The sequence below is a fragment of the Hyperolius riggenbachi genome, chromosome 3 (genome assembly GCF_040937935.1).
Source record: "Hyperolius riggenbachi isolate aHypRig1 chromosome 3, aHypRig1.pri, whole genome shotgun sequence".
NCBI lineage: Eukaryota > Metazoa > Chordata > Amphibia > Anura > Hyperoliidae > Hyperolius > Hyperolius riggenbachi.
The window spans coordinates 411,662,334-411,681,440 of record NC_090648.1 but is presented as its reverse complement, the minus strand read 5'-3'; the positions used below and the strand labels follow the sequence as shown (position 1 = coordinate 411,681,440).

Sequence of the window (19,107 nt, the reverse complement as noted above, 5' to 3'; positions counted from 1 at the left end):
CCCTCCAATAGGTGCCAAAAACACCTTGGGTGTGCTCATGTCTCTTGCTATTGGCCAGATTAAGGATGGTGCATGGAGCCAGGATGGAGGGCAGCAGGACGGAGCGTGGAACATAGGGACCTGGAGCAAGGCTGGCTCAGTAAGGGCTTCCCTGCACACTCTGCACCAATATACATTTTGACTATAAAGGTACGTACACACGCACTACTTCCACCAACGACGGGTCCGTCAGACCCTCCCGCGGGGTTCAGCCGACAGTAGCGTGTTTGTACGCATTGTCGGCAGACTGATAAGGCTGTTTCTAAACGATCTGCTGAGTGTGATTCTTCTAAAATTGGCCACGGAAAGTCCTCCGGTCCCAGTGTACTGCACATGCACGGCCTGGCTGCACACGCCCCCATTGCGTACCTGTGGCCAGGAGCGTTCTACGGCTGTGCAGTACTACAGTGCAGGCGCAGAATGCTCTTGGACTGCACCTGTGCCAACTGGAGGACATTTCTGGGCCAGTTTCAGAAGATCCAGGAGGTTTCTCAGGTAAAATTTAAGTTTTTCTTCAAGTCTTAGGGCATACATGTCAAATTCTGGCCCGGGACCCAAATCTTACATGCAAAACCATAAAATGTGTCCCTCAAGTGGTTTTCCCACTTTGCATTATTTTTGGCCCACTCTAGACCACCAAGGTAAGTAATACTGGAGGTAAAGCCCTAGATAACCAGGAAAACACTAGATAACAGGAAACTGTATAAGGGAGGAAGGGGGCCACTAGACACCAGGGAACTGTACGGGAGGAAGCACCATTAACCTCTTGTCGACCGCTCCACGGCAATTGGCGTGAATGCGGAGGCAGCCCCAGGACCACTCCATGCCGATTAGTGTGAATGGCCTTCAGCGGGTCTAGCAGGAGATCGCGCACGCCAATGCACGAGCATCTCCGCATGGAAGGCGGAGTTAGACTCCGATGTCTAATAAGTCTGTACAGCACTGCGATCTAAAGCAGCGCTGTACTGGGGACAGCTGTGTGACACGGCTGTCCCCCTGGGGGAGACAGGAGCGATCCGCTGTCATAGGCTGCTGCTGGGAGGGAGGGATCTGAGAAGAAAAAAAAAAGTAAAATAATAAAAAAAAATAAAAAAAAAAAAAATAATAATAATAATAATAAACAACCTGGGAGCGATCAGACCCCACCAACAGAAAGCTCTGTTGGTGGGGAGAAGGGGGGAATCACTTGTGTGCTGAGTTGCACGGCCCTGCAGTGAGGCCTTAAAGCTGCAGTGGCCCATTTAGAGAAAAAGTACCTAGTCTTTAGGGGGGTTTAACACTGCTGTCCTTAAGTGGTTAAACACTAGGGGACTTTATAAGGGAGGGAGGTGGCCACTAGACATTGAAGTTGGCCTGCGACTTGGTTTCAGTGTGCAATACCAGCCCACTCTATATTTGAGTTTGACACCCCTGTCTTAGGGCCTTATGATAGTTTCACACTGCATCCATTACGGTATGGACGGTATGGTGAACAATACAATCACATCATAATGTGATGCAATTATATTGCAATGGTAGCTTCACATCTGCACGTTAGTGGTGCGGCATTGGTGGATTCCATTGGAGTGACGTGCATTTATCAGACAACTTACATGATTGCAGTTGCAGTGAAGCATATTTTCTGTGTACTGTATGCTTCACTGTATGTGTCAAATTGCAGTCATAAAACTTGATGTGGCTTTTAAACATGATTGTGATCCTACTTTTCAGGATGCACAACATGAGAAAGTACCCTAATTAAAATGTGATCCCATTATTTCTAAGCAGCTATATATTTAATTTCTGCACTTCTAACACTAGCATGTTAACCAGTGCACCATTAATACAGTGAAACCAGTCCAGCATAAAAATATCACAGCATTTTGCAATGCAATTTTAGGAAAAATATGTGTTCCCTCCTTCTAAAAGTCAAGATGCTGTCTGTTCCATTGCACTAACCGACATTTGTTCTTAAAATACCATTTTAATGTTGGAGCTTTGGTTTGTAGTGGTTTTCTAAAAACAAGGTTCTAGTTATAAACCAGACCATACCAAGCTGAAATGGTAAACTGCACACAGTCACTTTATCTTTTTGGTTTGTGCTGTGAGTAAGTGTCTAGAAATGCATGTCTGCAGTACTGTATGTAGAACAATTTCAGCTTCAGTTTGTCCTGCCAAGTCATGGCAAGCACTAATTATCTATTATCAGGAAAATAAATTCCAGAAGTTGATTTACTGCAAGGTGAACTTCAGGCTGCACTCAGGAGCCTTCAATGACACTGGGTGTTCACTATGTGTTTCCCAGCCACTGCTATGGAGCTGTATGCTAGTCTAGATGAGCGTTTCTCAACATCACTACATCACGTAACACTGTATGAAAGACTGAGTAATTCTCTATTGTGAATAGTATTATCTGAAGTACCCAAATGACACATACATATTTGTTATTCAATATTTCTGTATGAAAGCTTTTTAAACATTCATTCATGCTTTTATTGAACTAAAAATACATATTTAGACTTATTTATGCATTATTTAAAAAAAAAATCCAGAACCCACAGTTCAAGATTGACTACCAAAAGTTTGAGTGCCTCCGGAAACCAATCCAAGTACCCCTGGTGTACGCATGCCACCTGTTGAGAACCCAGGCTTCCAATCCGCTTCAGAATCATGTTTGGCCTTCAAATCTATACACAAGTCCTACCCGATCTACATCTCTGACTTGGTTAGCAGATACACACCTGGTTGCCCACTTTGCTCCTCCAAAACACCCCATGCATCTCGCACTCCCATGCACGACTATAGGACTTCACTAGAGCTGCCCCCATCCTGTGAAATTCTCTCCCACTGACCATCAGGCTTGCCCCCTCCTTCAACACCTTTAAACAAGCTCTCAAAACTCACCCTTTCAAGGTGGCCTACCCCACTCAAAGTTGCCTCAACTCGCTCTGCTGAGAACGTCTCGATGCAGCCCCCTCCTTTCGTATCACCATCCCCTCCCTCTAGATTGTAAGCCTTTGGCAGGGCCATCTCTCCTTGAGTATTATTACTTTCCCAGAATAATGTGAACTTGTATTATTGGGACTACCACTCCAGTGTATGATCTGGCATTGTATTACTATCAGTATTGTGTTGTGTATCATATTACTCATAACCTGTACTGTTTTGTCAGTCACCTCTGCTATTATCTGTAATCCTATGTATTTTACAGCACTGCGTAATATGCTGGTGCTATATAAATCCAAATAATAATAATAATAAGCTCTAGATAAAGGCTGAAGTGATCAGCAACAAATAGCTCTGGATTTTTTTTTCACAGCCATCACGAGTTTTATACATTTGGAACATTCTGCACAAGGCTGACATTTTGATTACTTTTTTCACCTTTGCAATTGTGCGAATGACCACAATGTGTCAAAGTAATGGACCTGAGCAGCCTGCATGTCCCAAAAAAGCTGAAATCAGTCATCCATTGGCTGCCTTTCATTCAAGTAGATCCTATAACTGTCCATTTTTATCCTTTGTATTATAGTATTTGACTTTATTTTATGTTGAAGACATACCTCTGATGTACTTCTGTGTCTCCTCCAGAGGTGAAACTCTCTACACATGTCCCATGACCGCTGTGTCCTTTTGTCACATTCCTCTAACTTGGCATGGTAAAGTCAGGCATAAATCATCATCATTGATGCCCACAAGGAGCAACATGTGGAGACTTATGGCCCATACTCATGGACTACATAAGTGGCCTGTCGCCAGCACACGTGAGCGTGTTCGCGACAGGCCTGCGACAGCTCGTCGCCAGCTCCCTCCGCGTACACACGCAGAAGAGGAATCAGCTGTGCGACGGAAGCTGTCGCCGACGTTCCTCCCCCCTCGCCGGAAGCGCCGTCTATTTGCAATTATGTTGCTGTCGCTAGTCCGCATACTCACGCGGACTAGCGACAGATGCGGCGGAGTTACGGCGGCAACTGCCTGGCGACATCAGCGACGAGCGACGGTTCGGTGTGCACGCCCGTGCAACGGCTCATACTCACGGGCGACCTGTCGCCGCAACACGCGGAAAAATGTTGCTTGCCTTAGTGGCTCCACACCAAATACTATGTGTGCCACACACTTTACTGGACTCTGGAACTTGTCAAACCATTATATTTTAGGAGCAAACTACATCTAGGAGAAGAAACTATGCCAAGACTGAACACTAAAAACACGAACAAACTTGGAAGAGTAAGTATATAAAACCACAGCTGTAAAATGTTCATTTCTCTATGACTTCACCTCATGCTGGCTTTCCGCTTAATCATCTGTGACTACATGCAGTTGTTATAAAGCTACAGGATGTTTAACCATTGATAGTTAAAAACAGTTATCTCCCTGAGAAAAAAAAACTGAACTGTGAACCTACAATCCATGTAATAAGTCAGTTAAAGAGAAACTCCAACCAAGAATTGAACTTTAGCCCAATCAGTAGCTGATACCCCTTTTACATGAGAAATCTATTGCTTTTCACAAACAGACCATCAGGGGGCGCTGTATGACTGATATTGTGGTGAAACCCCTCCCACAAGAAACTCTGAGGACCGTGGTACTCCTGGCAGTTTCCTGTCTGTGAACCTTGTTACATTGTGTGAAATAGCTGTTTACAGCGGTTTCCAATTGCCAAAAAAACATGCAGCAGCTGCATCACCTGCCAACAGTAAAAATGTCACCATGTAATAAATGTCAGAATGTAAATCAGGGATTTAAAAGATTTTACAATGGGCAAACACTGACTAAATCATGTATACATAATTATTGTAAAAATGAAGCACTTTTTTATTACATTATTTTGACTGGAGTTCCTCTTTAAAGAGAACCAGAGATGAATCACCCTCTTGTATTTTACCTTATATATCAGTGGGAACATGACAGTAAACACCTAATCTGCTTTGTTTCATTGTTCTCTGTTTAATCTGACTGTTATCACCTCTGATAAGAATCCCTGACTGAGCACTCAGTCTAGCTTTGCTACAGAAAGATTATAGCTGAGTCTGTCTTTTCTTGTGTCTTTTCAAGCTCAAGCCTGCCCCCTTGTGGCTCTGCTATAATGACTCAGCTATAATTATTCCCTGCAAAGCCAGACTGAATGCTCAGTCCGGGATTCTTATCACAGCTGATAACAGACACTTTTAGCAGTGAGGATGAAACAGAGAGCATGGTAAGGGTTTTCTCTAATGTTCTTACTGATATATATGGTAAAATACACAAGGGTTATTCATCTCTGGTTCCCTTTAAGGAGAAAGTGAATATGTCGTTCTACTCTACGGTATTTCTACAAAATGTAAGATTTGCTTTTCATTTGGCATTGCAGGTTTCAAGCAGTCTAGGCTGACATTATAAAACCTGGTCCTTCTGTAACTAGTCCCATCACTCCCACGCCGCCCGCAGCTTCGGGAACCTGGTCCCGTCGCTGACATCAGTCACGGCCAGCTACGAAGGAGAAGTGCGCTCTTTGCGTATCTCTTCAGCAGCTGCTGGAGAGATACGTAGAGGTCACACTTCTCTCACGTCAGCTCTGACTGACGGAAGTGCGAGGACCCGGTTTCCGAAGTTGCGGGCAGCGGCGTGGGAGCGATCCGAGCATCCGCTGGAGGAAGACCCAGGTATGTATAAAATCTTTTTAATTTTGCAGCTCTGGTACACTTTAAAACAGAAGGTATCTGCGATTACTCAGATGTCTACGACGATGCATAACCGCTGGGTATGCAAATAATCCTTTGCTGTCCTGTGAGCTAACCACACCTCCAGAACAGCTGGAATACAATGATATGTCAGCTAGTTAATAGTACAAAGCAACAATAATCCAACATGAATACAGACTGTAGTAACAGGGCTTTTTGGTCCTTTGTAGCCTTTTACACAGTCTGATGAGTTCTGGTTCACCATGAGCTTGCTGGGTAATCTGTAACTTTTTGTTAATAGCATAGCCAAAAGCTGTAGTGCTATACTACAAAGGTTAAAAACTAAATGTGCCATTTTACAATGGCCATAAATGTATGTTATACTAGGATAAAAGTTTTATGTACTCATAACATTAGAATATTGAATTTTAAAGACACTTTAACAGCTGAAGTGCAGACAGTAATAAAGATGCATGTGCAGATATCTAAAGTGTGTCCAACTGACTATGGGGCCAGTACTAAAACATTAATGAGATTGTGGTCGAGTGGCTGGTTGGAGCCGTCTCAGACAAAAGTCTAGCGTAAGTGCAGGTGTATGCCAAGGTCGATTGATCATCCAACATTCCAGATTTTTAGCCAATAATCAGTGGCTGAGTCTACTCTACCCCCTTTTTGCCTTGCCCGCAGAAGCCACTCCATGTTCCTCCTTCTCCTCTATAGAGACCTCATTAAAACAAAAATCATATTTGTATGGGGATTTTCTCTTGGACTCAAAGTACTTTGTAAGGCAGCCACTCTGGGCGCGCTCAGTAAGCACTAGCAGTGTTTGGGAGTTTTGCCCAAGGACTCCTTACTGAATAGGAAGAGACAAGATTCAAACCCTGGTCTTCTATGTCAGAGATTGTGCCCTTAATCAGCACACTATCCAGTCTTTAGAGCCCTGCAGTGCAGGGGGGAAAGGAGCAGAAGCGACGTGTGCAGGGGAACGATTGTGGACCCCTCGGGTGTTGAACAGGCCACAGCGTCTAATAGACGCTGCGGAAGTTCTCTCCCAGCCACCTGCAGCTCACCTCAGCCTGCAGGAGTCTTCGGGAGGCAGAGCAGGGCTACAGGAAGATGGCATCCGAAGCCCTGCACTGAAGACTATTTGTGTCTCCAGTGCAGGGCTTTGGGCGCCATCTTCCCATAGCCCTGCTATTCCTCTCAGCGCTGAAGATTTGCTGCGGAAGGATCGTTGGGGGAGCTGCGCGCCAGAGGCCAGCCGGAAGAGGAGGCTTCTGCCAGGTGAGTAAATTGTTTTTTTTGCAGGTGCATTATTTTTTGGTGAAATGCTGCCCACTTTACGATTTCTTTCTGGTGAAATGCTGCCCACATTACGATTTTATTTCTGCTGAAATGCTGCCCACATTATGATTTTTTTCTGCTGAAATGCCGCCCACTTTACTATTTATTTCTGGTGAAATGCTGCCCACATTACGATTAATTTCTATTTAAATGCTGCCCTTATTACGATTAATTTCTGGTGAAATGCTGCCCACATTACGATTAATTTCTGGTGAAATACTGTCCACTTTACGATTATTTTATGGTGCAATATTGCTGCATTACGATTATTTTATGGTGAAACGCTGCCCCACTACAATTATTTTATAGTGAAACTCTGCCCGTATTACGATTATTTGGCACCTATCCAAATTTTCGCAGGGGGACCAGTTATTTCTAGTTACACCCCTGATGAGTTTCAATGTGTATGAACTGGCCAACGACCTTCCCCCACTGTTCCCCTGCCTCAGCCCTGGGAGTGACACATAGCCCATGGCAACAGCTGACACACCACTGCTTAACAGACCAAACGCACTGTCAGTAACAGCATCTTTGGACCAGTGAAAGCCATGCATAAAAGTAACATATCACCTATTGCCAAAGCACAAGGCATACGTTTACAAGTGGGAGAAAGTTACACTAAGGTCACCAGTTTAACTTACCTGGGGCTTCTTTCAGCGCCCTATACCTGTCCTGGTCCCTCGCTGTCTTTCCCTTCTTCTCCCTTCAGCCTCTAGTAAATTTATGTCCATTTCTAGGTACAATAATATAAAATAGGTTCCCCAGGCTTCCTTTAAGCATATGAAAATTCATGTTGTGTAAAACATTTTTTACAGAAAAACAATTCTACATAAAAGGACCAACCAGTCCACAACAGCTGCATGTGCGTTGGATTAGCATGGCTCAGTAAAATCAATGGGCTGTAGGCACACTTTGCACTCCAGTGGCCCTAAAAGTATGTACAGCTTTTAGGAATGCAGAAGAGTCCCGGTTACCCAGAGCTCAACTAACTAGCACAAATCGCCGGCAGTACTCACAATGGTAAAGGCCAACTTCTTAGGGTGTTTGTGGCCTCTGCTGTGATTAAAGACTGGGTTCAATGGCTCCCCCAAGGTTGATATACTTTCAATTACTGTATTTTAACATTTAACACAAAGTTCATGGTTTGTATATAGAGTGAGGTATAGTACTTTATTAGCTAGGCCCTTTTTAACATTGAGTCTCAAGCAACCACAAAGAACAGTTATCCAGCATCAGACGATCACTGCCAGTGCCGGATAACTTAGTTGCATATTTAGTAATTATGCATCATGGGAAAAAATAAATTATATAAAGGGCCTCTCTTGACATCTAATCACAGCCAGTACACACCACTACATGATGCTTAGTGGCTGAGTTCCAACGTGGTCACATAGGGGAAAGGGGTCCTTTCCCGTTCCTCTCATCCCCTCGCAGGCTCCTCCGTTCAAATTTCCCACCGTGGGAGGCTTTGGAAGTCTTCAGGAGCCCGAGAAAACTTCAGAAGCCCACCCACAGTGGAAGAGAGCAGTCTGCTAACAGAGGAGCCAGCACAGGAACGATGAGAAGAGGAGAAAAAGGCACTCTCTCCTTAGGTAAGTATGTTTTTTTTTAGCTTCAGACTCCCTTTAACATTTGCTATAATTCACAAAGCCCTGTTTGATTTTTAAACCATATTTTAAAGTTAATAATAATATCTGGTTTTATAACAGATTTGCCTGTAGGCTAGTGACGCATCTGTAAAGAACTCGGCCCTGAACTATTGCCAGAGGAATCGAGTCCCTGCAGTTGATAGTAACTGTAAGTAAGGACACCACAACAAACAGTAACTAAATAAAGACCATCTGTAAAAAAAAAAAAAAAAAAAAAAAAAAAAAATCTTAAATTACTTAAAGGATACCACAACTGACATGTGGCATAATGAGATAGACATGGGTATGTAACTATGCTGTGTTCCTTTTTTTCCTTTCTCTGCCTGAAAGAGGTAAATATCAGGTATGTAAGTGGCTGACTCAGTCCTGACTCAGACAGGAAGTGACTACAGTGTGACCTTCACTGATAAGAAATTCCAACTATAAAACACTTTCCTAGAAGAAAATGGCTTCTGAGAGCAAGAAAGAGATAAAAAAGGGGGAAATTCTTATCAGTGAGGGTCACACTGTAGTCACTTCCTGTCTGAGTCAGGACTGAGTCAGCCACTTACATACCTGATATTTACCTCTTACAGGCAGAGAAAGAAAAAAAGGAACACAGCATAGTTATTTGTGTGCTAGGCACTGTACATACCCATGTCTATCTCATTATGCCACATGTCAGTTGTGGTATCCTTTAAACCGAATCTGAACGAAAATAATAATAATAAAAAAAAACACTTAGAGGGAAGCCTCTGGCTACTCAAGAGGCTTCAACGATCCTCCACCGACCATACTTTGTGCCTGCATACACAGAGAGAAGCACGACTGCAAGCACTACATGTTCAATACATGTTTATATCCACTGAAAAAAACAAGGTTTAGCCCATCTTTTAACATATTGCAGCTGTCCCAATTAGAATCAGTATTTTACTGAAGCTTGCACAGTACTTTAAAGCTGTTCAGTTTCACTATAAAGAGTAACTTTTTGTTGATAATGTTTGAGCTCCAATCTTGAGAATCACCATCTGGGAAGCATAAACTGCCTGCATCACCAAAGTTCTAGCCAAGATTTTCAATTCTGCTATTAATTATAGGCTGAAAAAATTAAAGAAAACCTTTTTTCCTTTCACATGAGCATTAAGTAAAGACACTGAGGCTTACCATATAACCACATTTCATTCTCACATTAGCCTTACATTATTACAGCTTTCTAGAGAACATATAAGACAAAGTTAACAAACAAAAAAAAGAGGAATGGATGCAGCATTGGGTCAGTGTGATCCCAGTGCAGTGGCCAAGATGATCTAGGAAGTTCACTAAGGGGGTAGGGTCATGTGGGAAAAATATAGAGGGGCTATGGAATCGGAATAATGTTTGGGTACCTGGAGTCGGTAAAAAGTACACCAACCCCAACTTCAATTAAATGTAAACTATAATTAAAGTAAACTTGTGACGGCGAAATGAAAATCATTTATGCTCACCCGGGGCTTCCTCCAGCCCCATGAGCACCGAAGCGTCCCTTGCCTTCCCTTGAGTGCCACCGTTCGGCTGCAATTAGCCCCGGTAATCTACTTCCGATGGCTCTTCTGCGCATGCGTGGAGGGGCTGAGCATGTGCAAAAGAGTCAACTCTTGCGACGGAGTCAGATTACCAGGGCTGGATGCGTCCAAACGGAGGCACTTGGGCGGACGGCAAGGGATATGCATCCCTTGCCATCCTCCCAAGTGCCTCCGTTTGGACGCACATTAGCTCATGGGACAGGAGGTACCCTCGGGTGGGTATAAAATCTTTTTATTTCGCAGTCACAGGTACACTTTAAGGCCTGGAACCCACTGAAAACCGCAAACGCAAAACGCAACCGCTAGCGTTTTGTCTGAGCGGTTTGCAAGCGGATTCATGCGCGTTTTGGGTCGTGTTTTGCAACATTGTATTTTTTTCCCCAGCGGGTGCCTAGCGTTTTGCGTTTTTATCCTGATTGGTCCTGTGAATTATTTTTCATTTTGTTACAGTGTGCTGAACCGCAAAACACTAGCAAAACCGCTCAGTTTAGGTTTTGCTGAGCGTTTCCGCTAGCGGTTCAATACTTTACATTGAAGTGCTAACGCTCCCAAAATGCTGCACGTCCTGCGTTTGCGTTTCTGAGAAACGCAAACGCTCCTGTGGAAGTTGCACCATCCATTAACATTAGCCCAGCGTTTTGGCAAACTGCTAGCGTATCGCAGTGCTGCCAAAACGCTGCCAAAAGCGCTCCTGTGGGTTCCAGCCCTTAGGCTTCTTTCCCACCAGGACGTTGCGTTTTAGGGGACGTTATAGGTTGCATATCGTGCCCCTAACGCAACGCCTGGTGGTGCTGGAGAAGGAACGCTACCAAGAGCTGCATTATGCAGCTCTTGGTGCGCCTTTTTTGTGCTATGTGATGCGGAGACCACGTGATCCACATCACGTGGTCCCGCCAGCCAATCGCCGCACAGAGCGGCCGCTCCAGGAAGTAAACACTGCACGTCATAGTGCAGTGAATATTAATTAGCCATGTGGCTGGCCGCGGAGAAGGAGGGGAGACCTCCTCCAACATCACTGAGCATGTGCAAACAGTCTATAACGCACGTATAACGCACTGCATGCAGCACTTTCTTTTAACCTGCTGCGTACAATGTAACGCAACGTAGGCACTGTGAACAGCCCATTGATTTTTCATTGCTGTGCGGTGGGCTGCGTTACAGGCTGCACTAACATGCGCCTGTAACGTCCCACTGTGAAAGCAGCCTAAAAGTGAAAATATGATAAACTGTTCTATTTCTCAGAAAATAGGAATTATATATATTAACTAGTAAAAAGGCGCGCCTGTTGAAAACCGGGCGCTAGGACACGTCCCCGACCCCCAGCAATGTGTGTACACATCCCGACTGCCCATCCACCATTGCTGTCCAAAGTATATGCACACAGGGAGATGTTGCTCACTTGGCAGTTGGAAAAAGCTGTTATTTCCCACAATGCAATGAGGTTCACAGATAGCAAACTGTCAGCTCTGGAAGCAGACACACACACACACACACACAAACAGGGACATGGGACGCAGAGACACTTGCAAATTATTATATAGGACTAGTAGACCCAAGCCCGTTTAAAAACGAGCTCTAGGTCTTTTTTTTTTTACCGCCGCCGGTCACTGCACATGCGCATACACCAGCCACGCGCGCCCGCCGCGTACCCACTGCGCTCGCCCGCACACAACAGCACGCCCACCCACCTCGCTCCCTGGTCCCTTCCAGCTGTTTGTTACTGCGCACATGCGCAGTAACAAAATAACAGGGACAGCTGCTGGACGCAGCGACAGTAGGGGATTATTATAGAGGACTAGTAGACCTAAGCCCGTTTCAAAATGGGCTCTTGGTCTGTGTTGAATCCCCTCCCCTCTCCTCGTAAACGCCGAAGTCACCGCGCATGCGTGCGCCCGCGCACACACCCGCCCCGCACCCCCTGCGCGCGCACGCTGCCCGCTCGCCGCGTGTGCACATCGCCTGCTCGCCACGTGTGCACACCGCTCGCCTGCCGCGCCCACCCTCCTCAGTCTCTGCGTCCATCCCTGCACATGCGCAGTAGCGCAATACACGGGACACACGGATACACACACAAACAGGAAGTGCAGGGATGGGACGCAGAGACAGTTAGGTTTTATTATAGAGGATAATACCGGTGCTTAGTCCACAAAAATGAATTAAACCAATCAAAAAACAAGTTACTTGTGGTGCTGCAATAAAGCAGTCACAGTATTTTTCAAGTCAGATATAACAGATCAGATTGTGATTCTATATCTGATGTGTACACAGGAATATTTTATACAATAAATAGCATATCTGCTGTAAGAATAAAGCCTGATGTGTAGTGTCACTAGTAGGGATGATCAATGAGATGTAAATAATTCTGCATTGATTCTGAGTCACACACGTTGTATGCAAATTAAGGCACTCCCTTTGCTTGTAAAAATCAATTCATTTGATATGTTAAATCTGGGGTTCGGGACTACAAATTAAGTTACACAGTAGTTCTATACTCTACATATGCACTCCCTGCAGAGCTGTTGTAAAAGTGCAGAGGTGCTGTCTATCAAAAACGTTGTATCCAGCGCAGATATGGGCACAGTCGGCACCACCAGGGACCGTAATAGGAATTATGGCTATAGCGGAGCACAGTGAGTAACTTCTGTGCCATCAGAAGACAGAGCTGAAGTTACTTTTAAAACACTGTAATTCAGCCGCCAGCAATAGGCTTTTTTTTTTTTTTTAAATACAGAGTCTCTTTAAATTATTCCTGGCTGGGGTTTAACAACAGTACTCATTACCTATTAGGAGTAGAGCTGTGCAGAAATTCCCACCTTGGTGCAAGAATAATTGTGCAAGGCAAAGGGTTTTGTCATTTACCATATATCCTGGGCTATAGGTTGAAAAATTTAAATCCAACTCCCTAATGAAAAGTATAGGGGGTCGACTTATTTACGAGTCAGAACTTAATTTCTCACTTATAGGTGTGGTGGATGCCCGCTTCTCTCTCTCCCCTCTCTCTCAGCAGCCAGCCCACTGTAGGCCGCGAGGTCCCCCAACATCCTCCTGGCTCCTCTCCCGGTCCCACTGGCGACTCCGTTAATTGGCGACTTCTGCCCAAAGTTGCCAGTACGAGTCCCCCCGCTGCGCATGTTACACGTCATCAAGCCGGCCGCTACGGGCCACCACGGTGGCTTGCGTGAGAGTCCTCGGTGGTCTGAATCCCCCCCGTTGCTGAGTGCTGTGCTCAGCAACGGGGGGGGGGGGGGGGGGGGGGGGCGGGAAACAGGCCACCGAGGACTCTCACGCAAGCCGACATGATGGCCATTGGGGCCATGCAGCTTGTCTTCCTGTATTATGGCCGCACAGTAGCCGCCCATATGATCAGCAACAATGCCTTGTCACTAATCTTCGGGGCAGGAGCGCTCAGTGACGAGGGACATCATACAAGCGAGGGAAGTCTCAATAGGAACCTGAGGCTCCCTGCTCTAATAGGATCCTGAGGCTCCCCGCTCTTTAGGCAAAGATCTAATCATGTACAGCTCAGGGATACTTTAATCTCCTTCTTGATCAAAGGCCCTGTTCACAGTGCGCCGTTTCATTGCAAAATAATTCTGCAGGTCAACTCACTGCCTATACAGTTCTATGGGCCAGTTCATATCTCCGCGTTGTAAATGATCGCATCAGGGCTGGCCTTAGGTTTCACAGCGCCCTGAGCGAAACCTGATTTTTGTGCCCCCCCTTCATCCTCTTCCCACATGCATATACACACACGCACATATACACACACAGGCCCATATGCAATTCCCCTTTTCTCCTGAGATATCTCCTAGGACAGCGGTTCCCAACCTTTTTTGACATTGTGACATCACGCCAAATGCTCAGATCTTTGTGTCACGTATGTTTAATAGAAAATATACTAGTAATACTATACTATTAATAACCATGAATGGATGGAAAGAGTGCATTATCCTGAATACACTTCAAAATGAAGGCTAGAACCTTTCAGGAATATTAATAAAAACAATCAGTGGGACAGTTAGCCGCCGCCCCCCCTCCCCCTCAGAATGATAGCACAGCACTGACAATTTGCGCCAAGCGTTATAGCCACAGTGCGCCCCCCCCCCCCCCAAAAAAAAACCCGCCCTCAGACTCAGTATAGGTAGGTAGCCAGGTATAGGTGCCCCCAGTATAGGATCTCATGTGTAGGTGCCCTCAATATAGGTTGCCAAGCATAGCTGCCCCCAGTATAGGAAGTCAGTTGAAGGTCTCCATCCCCCCCCCCCATAGGTAGCCAGGCGTAGGTGCCTCCAGTATAGGTAGCCAGGTGTTGGAGCCCTCAGTAAAGCTATAGGTGCTTTCAGTATAGGAAATCAGGTGTAGGTGCCCTCAGTATAGGTAACCAGCTATAGGCGCCCCCTTGGAAGCTGGCGTCCTGAGCGACCGCTCATATCAAAGGCCGGCTATGGATCGCATTATTCTAACTTGCTGCATGCAGGCTTTGAATTAAAGTCAATGTCCTGTCTCTATAGCAGTTCACATTCATAACACCTGCGTTATGCAATGGACCACTATGAATTTAGCATAAAGCTTTACTGTTGTAAGCCCTTCCCTTTTTAAGGAAAACTATTTTGCCATGATGCAGATTATGGCATAATTCAGATTATGGCAAAATGCAGTGGTGGCTGGATAGTGTAATGGTTAAGGGCTCTGCCTCTGACACAGGTGCCCTGGGTTCGAATCTTGGCTCTGCCTGTTCAGTAAGCCAGCACCTATTTAGTAGGAGACCTTGGGCAAGTCTCCCTAACACTGCTACTGCCTATAGAGAGCATCCTAGAGGCTGCAGCTCTGGCGTTTTGAGTCCGCCAAGAGAAAAGCGTGATATAAATGTTCTGTGTTTGTTTGTTTGTTTGTTTAATTTATAAACACTGTACAAAGTTTGACGACATTAGTTACACTGGAAAAAGTCAAGCCTCACAAACACCTAGCCTTCCTCTTAATTCTGTGTTCTTAATGTGATGTTCAGAGTTATTTTATACAGCATATTACCTTGATTTGGTTGTATAAAGGCATAGTTGTTGTTTTTTTCTTTCCTTTTTATGTAATGCACATCAAACTATACTTTTTTGCTTACTACTAATAACTTGTGATATGTGAAAATATTAATTTTGCACAGATACTAGCTGCACCGATTACTGAGGGGATCTGTACTCTCTCACCATATATACTTGGCAGCTCTCTGGTCACCTATACAGGGGGGGGGGGGGGCCTCTCTGGCTACCCATCAGTGACTGCAAAAACAAAATAAACTAAAAAAAAAATAAAAAAATATGTGTGCCATTAATCCTAACAAAATGAATACTTAAACTGAAAGTGGCATTTTCCATTAAAGAACATTAGAGGTGACACGTGACATAATGAGATAGACGTGTATGTACTGTGCCAAGCACAAAAATAACTATGCTGCGTTCCTGTTTTTCTTTCTTTGCCTGAAAGAGTTAAACATTAGGTATGCAAGTGACAGTTTCTGTCCGGGTCGGAACTGAGTCGGACTAAAGCATGGCACTCAGAGATGAGGAATTACAGGCATAAAACTTTTTCCTGGCAATAACAACAACAACAACAAATAAAGGGCTTCTGAGAGCAGGAAAGGGATAAAAAGGGTCAATAGTTAATAGAATTGTGCTCAACGCCAGATACATGTGTATCAGCCCATCTACTCATGTATCTGGCATTGAGCACAATTCTTGTATGAATTTCAGATTGCGGTGGTACCTGCCTTTGGCTCATATGATGTTTGTATACGGTGTGCCTCTGAGGAAGCGGCTTTCGGCCGTGAAACACGTGTTAGGCAATCTCTTATGTGAATTGGAACTCTGAATTTGTACCCATACGTCTTGTCCGCAATTTGAAGAAACTGTCAAAGAAGAATAAATAAGAGAATATTGGTTCAAAAAAAATCCATTGTTTGTTTGCTTGGAACTGTTTTGCTGAAATATTTCGGGGTGGAACAATACCATTTTTTATTGTGTCTATAGTGTCAGTCTGTAAAAAGCATTAAAAAAAACTCCTCACACCTTCCTCTGTGTCATTATAAAAGCTTTAAATGATATCCTAGTCCAAAAGACAATTTAAAAAGAGGGGGGGGGGACAAGTATGTGTAGTGGGCTTTTACCCATGCCCACCACTACACCCCTATTCCCCTCCGGCGCCCTCCGTTATTCTGCACCAACCCTCCGAAACTACTTTCTGGTCGGGAGGGTCAGGAAGACGGCGCTGACCAGCGAAGTGCGCCTGCGCAGTCTTCCCTGACCCTCCCGACCAGGCAGTAGCTTCAGGAGGTCGGTACAGAGTAACGGAGGGTGCTCGAGAACGGGGGGAGCGGTGGGCATGAGGAGAGCCCATTACACATGCCTGCTCACCCCGTTTTTAAAATTTCTTTTGGACTCTGGTATACTTTAAATAAAGAGGATGCGAGTTATGGTTTCTATTTATAAACACACTGTGGAAGTGGGAAGGGTTAAAGAGTACTTGAGATCAAAATGACAGGCTCTGTCTGAATGAGGATGGTGAGCGGTTTGGAAACCTCCGCCTGCGTGGCCATGCCCTGCCAATCAGACCACGTCTGCCCAGCTGGGGGCATGGTCAGATACTCGGCGGCTAGGTAAAAATAAATAAAAAAAAAATAAAAAAAAAGAAGAAAAAATTGCCAGGGCCAGTCTCTGAGGGGAGCAGAGCGATTACCTTCTTGGAGGGAAGATGTCAAGAGAGGTATTTACCCCACCCCCTATCATTAAGACAGAGCCTGTCATGACAGGCTTTGCCATTTTGACCTCAAGTACTCTTTAAAGGGAACCGGAGATGAGAGGGATATGTAGGCTGAAATGTTAATTTCATTTTCAATGATGCACAATGCCTGGCTGTCCTGCTGAACATCTGCCTCTTGTAGTTTAAAGAGAAACCGTAACCAATCAGAAGATACCCCCCTTCCCATGAGAAATCTTTTCCTTTTCACAAACTGATCATCAAGTGGTTCTGTCATCACACTGAGGGAGCGTTGTTGCATTGTGGGAAATAACAGCTGTTAACAGCTGTTTCCAACTGCCAAAAAAAGCAAGCAGCATCTCCTTCCACTGATATCACCTGCCAGCAGTAAAAATGTCAGGGAGAGGAAATATTTTACAATGGGTCTAAATCATTTATACATAATTATTGTAAAAATGAAGCACTTTTTTTATTACATTATTTTCACTGGAGTGCCTCTTTAACCACTTTGTCCTCCTTGACGTAGTTCTAAGTCAAGGAGGACATGTGCGCTCCCGCAGCCGATCGCACGTGTGTACGTGCACTCCCGGCCGCGGATCGTTAGCCCAGGAATCAATGGCCATGGTGCTCGATCACTGATTCCTCACCCCCGCAGAAAAAGCGACAGCTTCTCTTGGAAGCTATGGCCCTCTAAGCATACATGTTACGCTTAGAATGACGTCATGTAAACAAACTCAAAAAGTAAAACTACATCTAAAAGTAAAATAAATTAAAATACACATATATTTCCCCAAATCAAATACTATTTACATCCCACCCTCCCAAAGATACGCACATAAAGGGCTTGATTCACAAAGCGGTGCTAACAGTTAGCACGCTGGTGAAAAGCCCTTTATCACGCCTAAACTCAGTTTAGGCGTGATAAGTTTAGGTGTGATAAGTTTAGGCGTGATAACCATAGCACCAACTGGGTTAGCACCGCAGTGCACAGCTGATCAAAAGTTTTGCGCTAGCAAAGTCTGGTGCCCTTCGCATGGCGCTGCTTTGCGTGCGGGACTTTGCACGCGATCTAAACTTATCTAAACTTATCACGCCTAAACTTATCACACCTAAACTGGCTTTTCACCACTGTGGTGCTATGGTTATCACGCCTAAAGTTTCTAACTGGGTTAGCACTGCTTTGTGAATCGAGCCCAAAATGTTTAATAATAAAAAAAAACATTACAATAAATAAAAAAAAACAAAAAATATTTACCTAAGGGTCTAAACTTTTTAAATATCTATGTAAAGATGAAATATTTCTATTTTTTTTTTTTTTTTTAAAAGCTTGTAAATAGTGATGGATGCAAAATGGAAAACATGCTCTTTTAATTCCAAATAAAATATTGTCGCCATACATTGTGATAGGGACATAATTTAAACGGTGAAATAACCGGGACAAATGGGCAAATACAATGCGTGTGTTTTAATTATGGAGGCATGTATTATTTTAAAACTATAATGGCAGAAAACTGAGAAAACGAATTTTTCAGTTTTTTTTCTTATTTTTACTGTTAAAGCAGTAGGATCAGCCAAACTATGCCAGGGAAAAAACACATGTATAAGTAGATAAATACTTGATCTACTTACACAACACATGTATTATACTGTCCACGGTTTGATTTCAGTAAATGTTATATAGTAAATGACGAGAATTCTGTTAGTGGTGGGGGCCATGTCTTTTGCCCACAGTTAAGGCTAACTCGTGATGTCATTTCTGCCCTTTACTTTTTTTCTTGCCTCCTCCAATCGGTGAGTCACCTCAGCCTTGCTTGTAAACACAAGTGAGTAGGGGATTAGGTTTCAGATAAGCAGCTGGCAGGGAAATAAAAGGAAAGAGGAGGAATACATTATAGATAAAAAGAACCCCCAGCATGCAATTCTTTGGCACCGACTACTAAAGGGCCAGTGCTCCTTAAGTATGTGATAACTCCAAACCATAACAGCAGAAAAAGTTCTGAAAGTTTTGAATGCAGGATTAGCATCTTTATCACTTAATACACTCAGACCAGTTGCTGTTGAAATTTGATTTTTATGGTGACGATACCGCTTTAAAATGCATTTACAGTAAGGTAGCTCTTAGCAAAATGTACCACCCAAAGAAAGCCTAAT

The 19,107-nt window shown here is 44.3% G+C and overlaps 1 protein-coding gene across 11 annotated transcripts in view; it reads right to left on the bottom strand.

Moving 5' to 3' along the window:
- P4HA2 (prolyl 4-hydroxylase subunit alpha 2) overlaps window positions 1-19,107 on the bottom strand; it is a 634,411-nt gene that overhangs the window by 105,562 nt on the left and 509,742 nt on the right. For 6 of the 11 annotated variants that reach the window (XM_068277452.1, XM_068277451.1, XM_068277450.1 and 3 more), the window contains one exon: window positions 15,967-16,108. The exons of 1 other annotated variant lie outside the window; for it this stretch is intronic. In XM_068277452.1, coding sequence (XP_068133553.1) covers window positions 15,967-15,981 — 15 coding nt within the window. In that variant the 5' untranslated portion in view covers window positions 15,982-16,108. Of the gene's footprint in view, window positions 1-7,663; window positions 7,738-15,966; window positions 16,109-19,107 lie in introns of those variants that run through there. 4 more of the 11 variants (XM_068277456.1, XM_068277447.1, XM_068277446.1 and 1 more) reach the window with 2 other exon arrangements.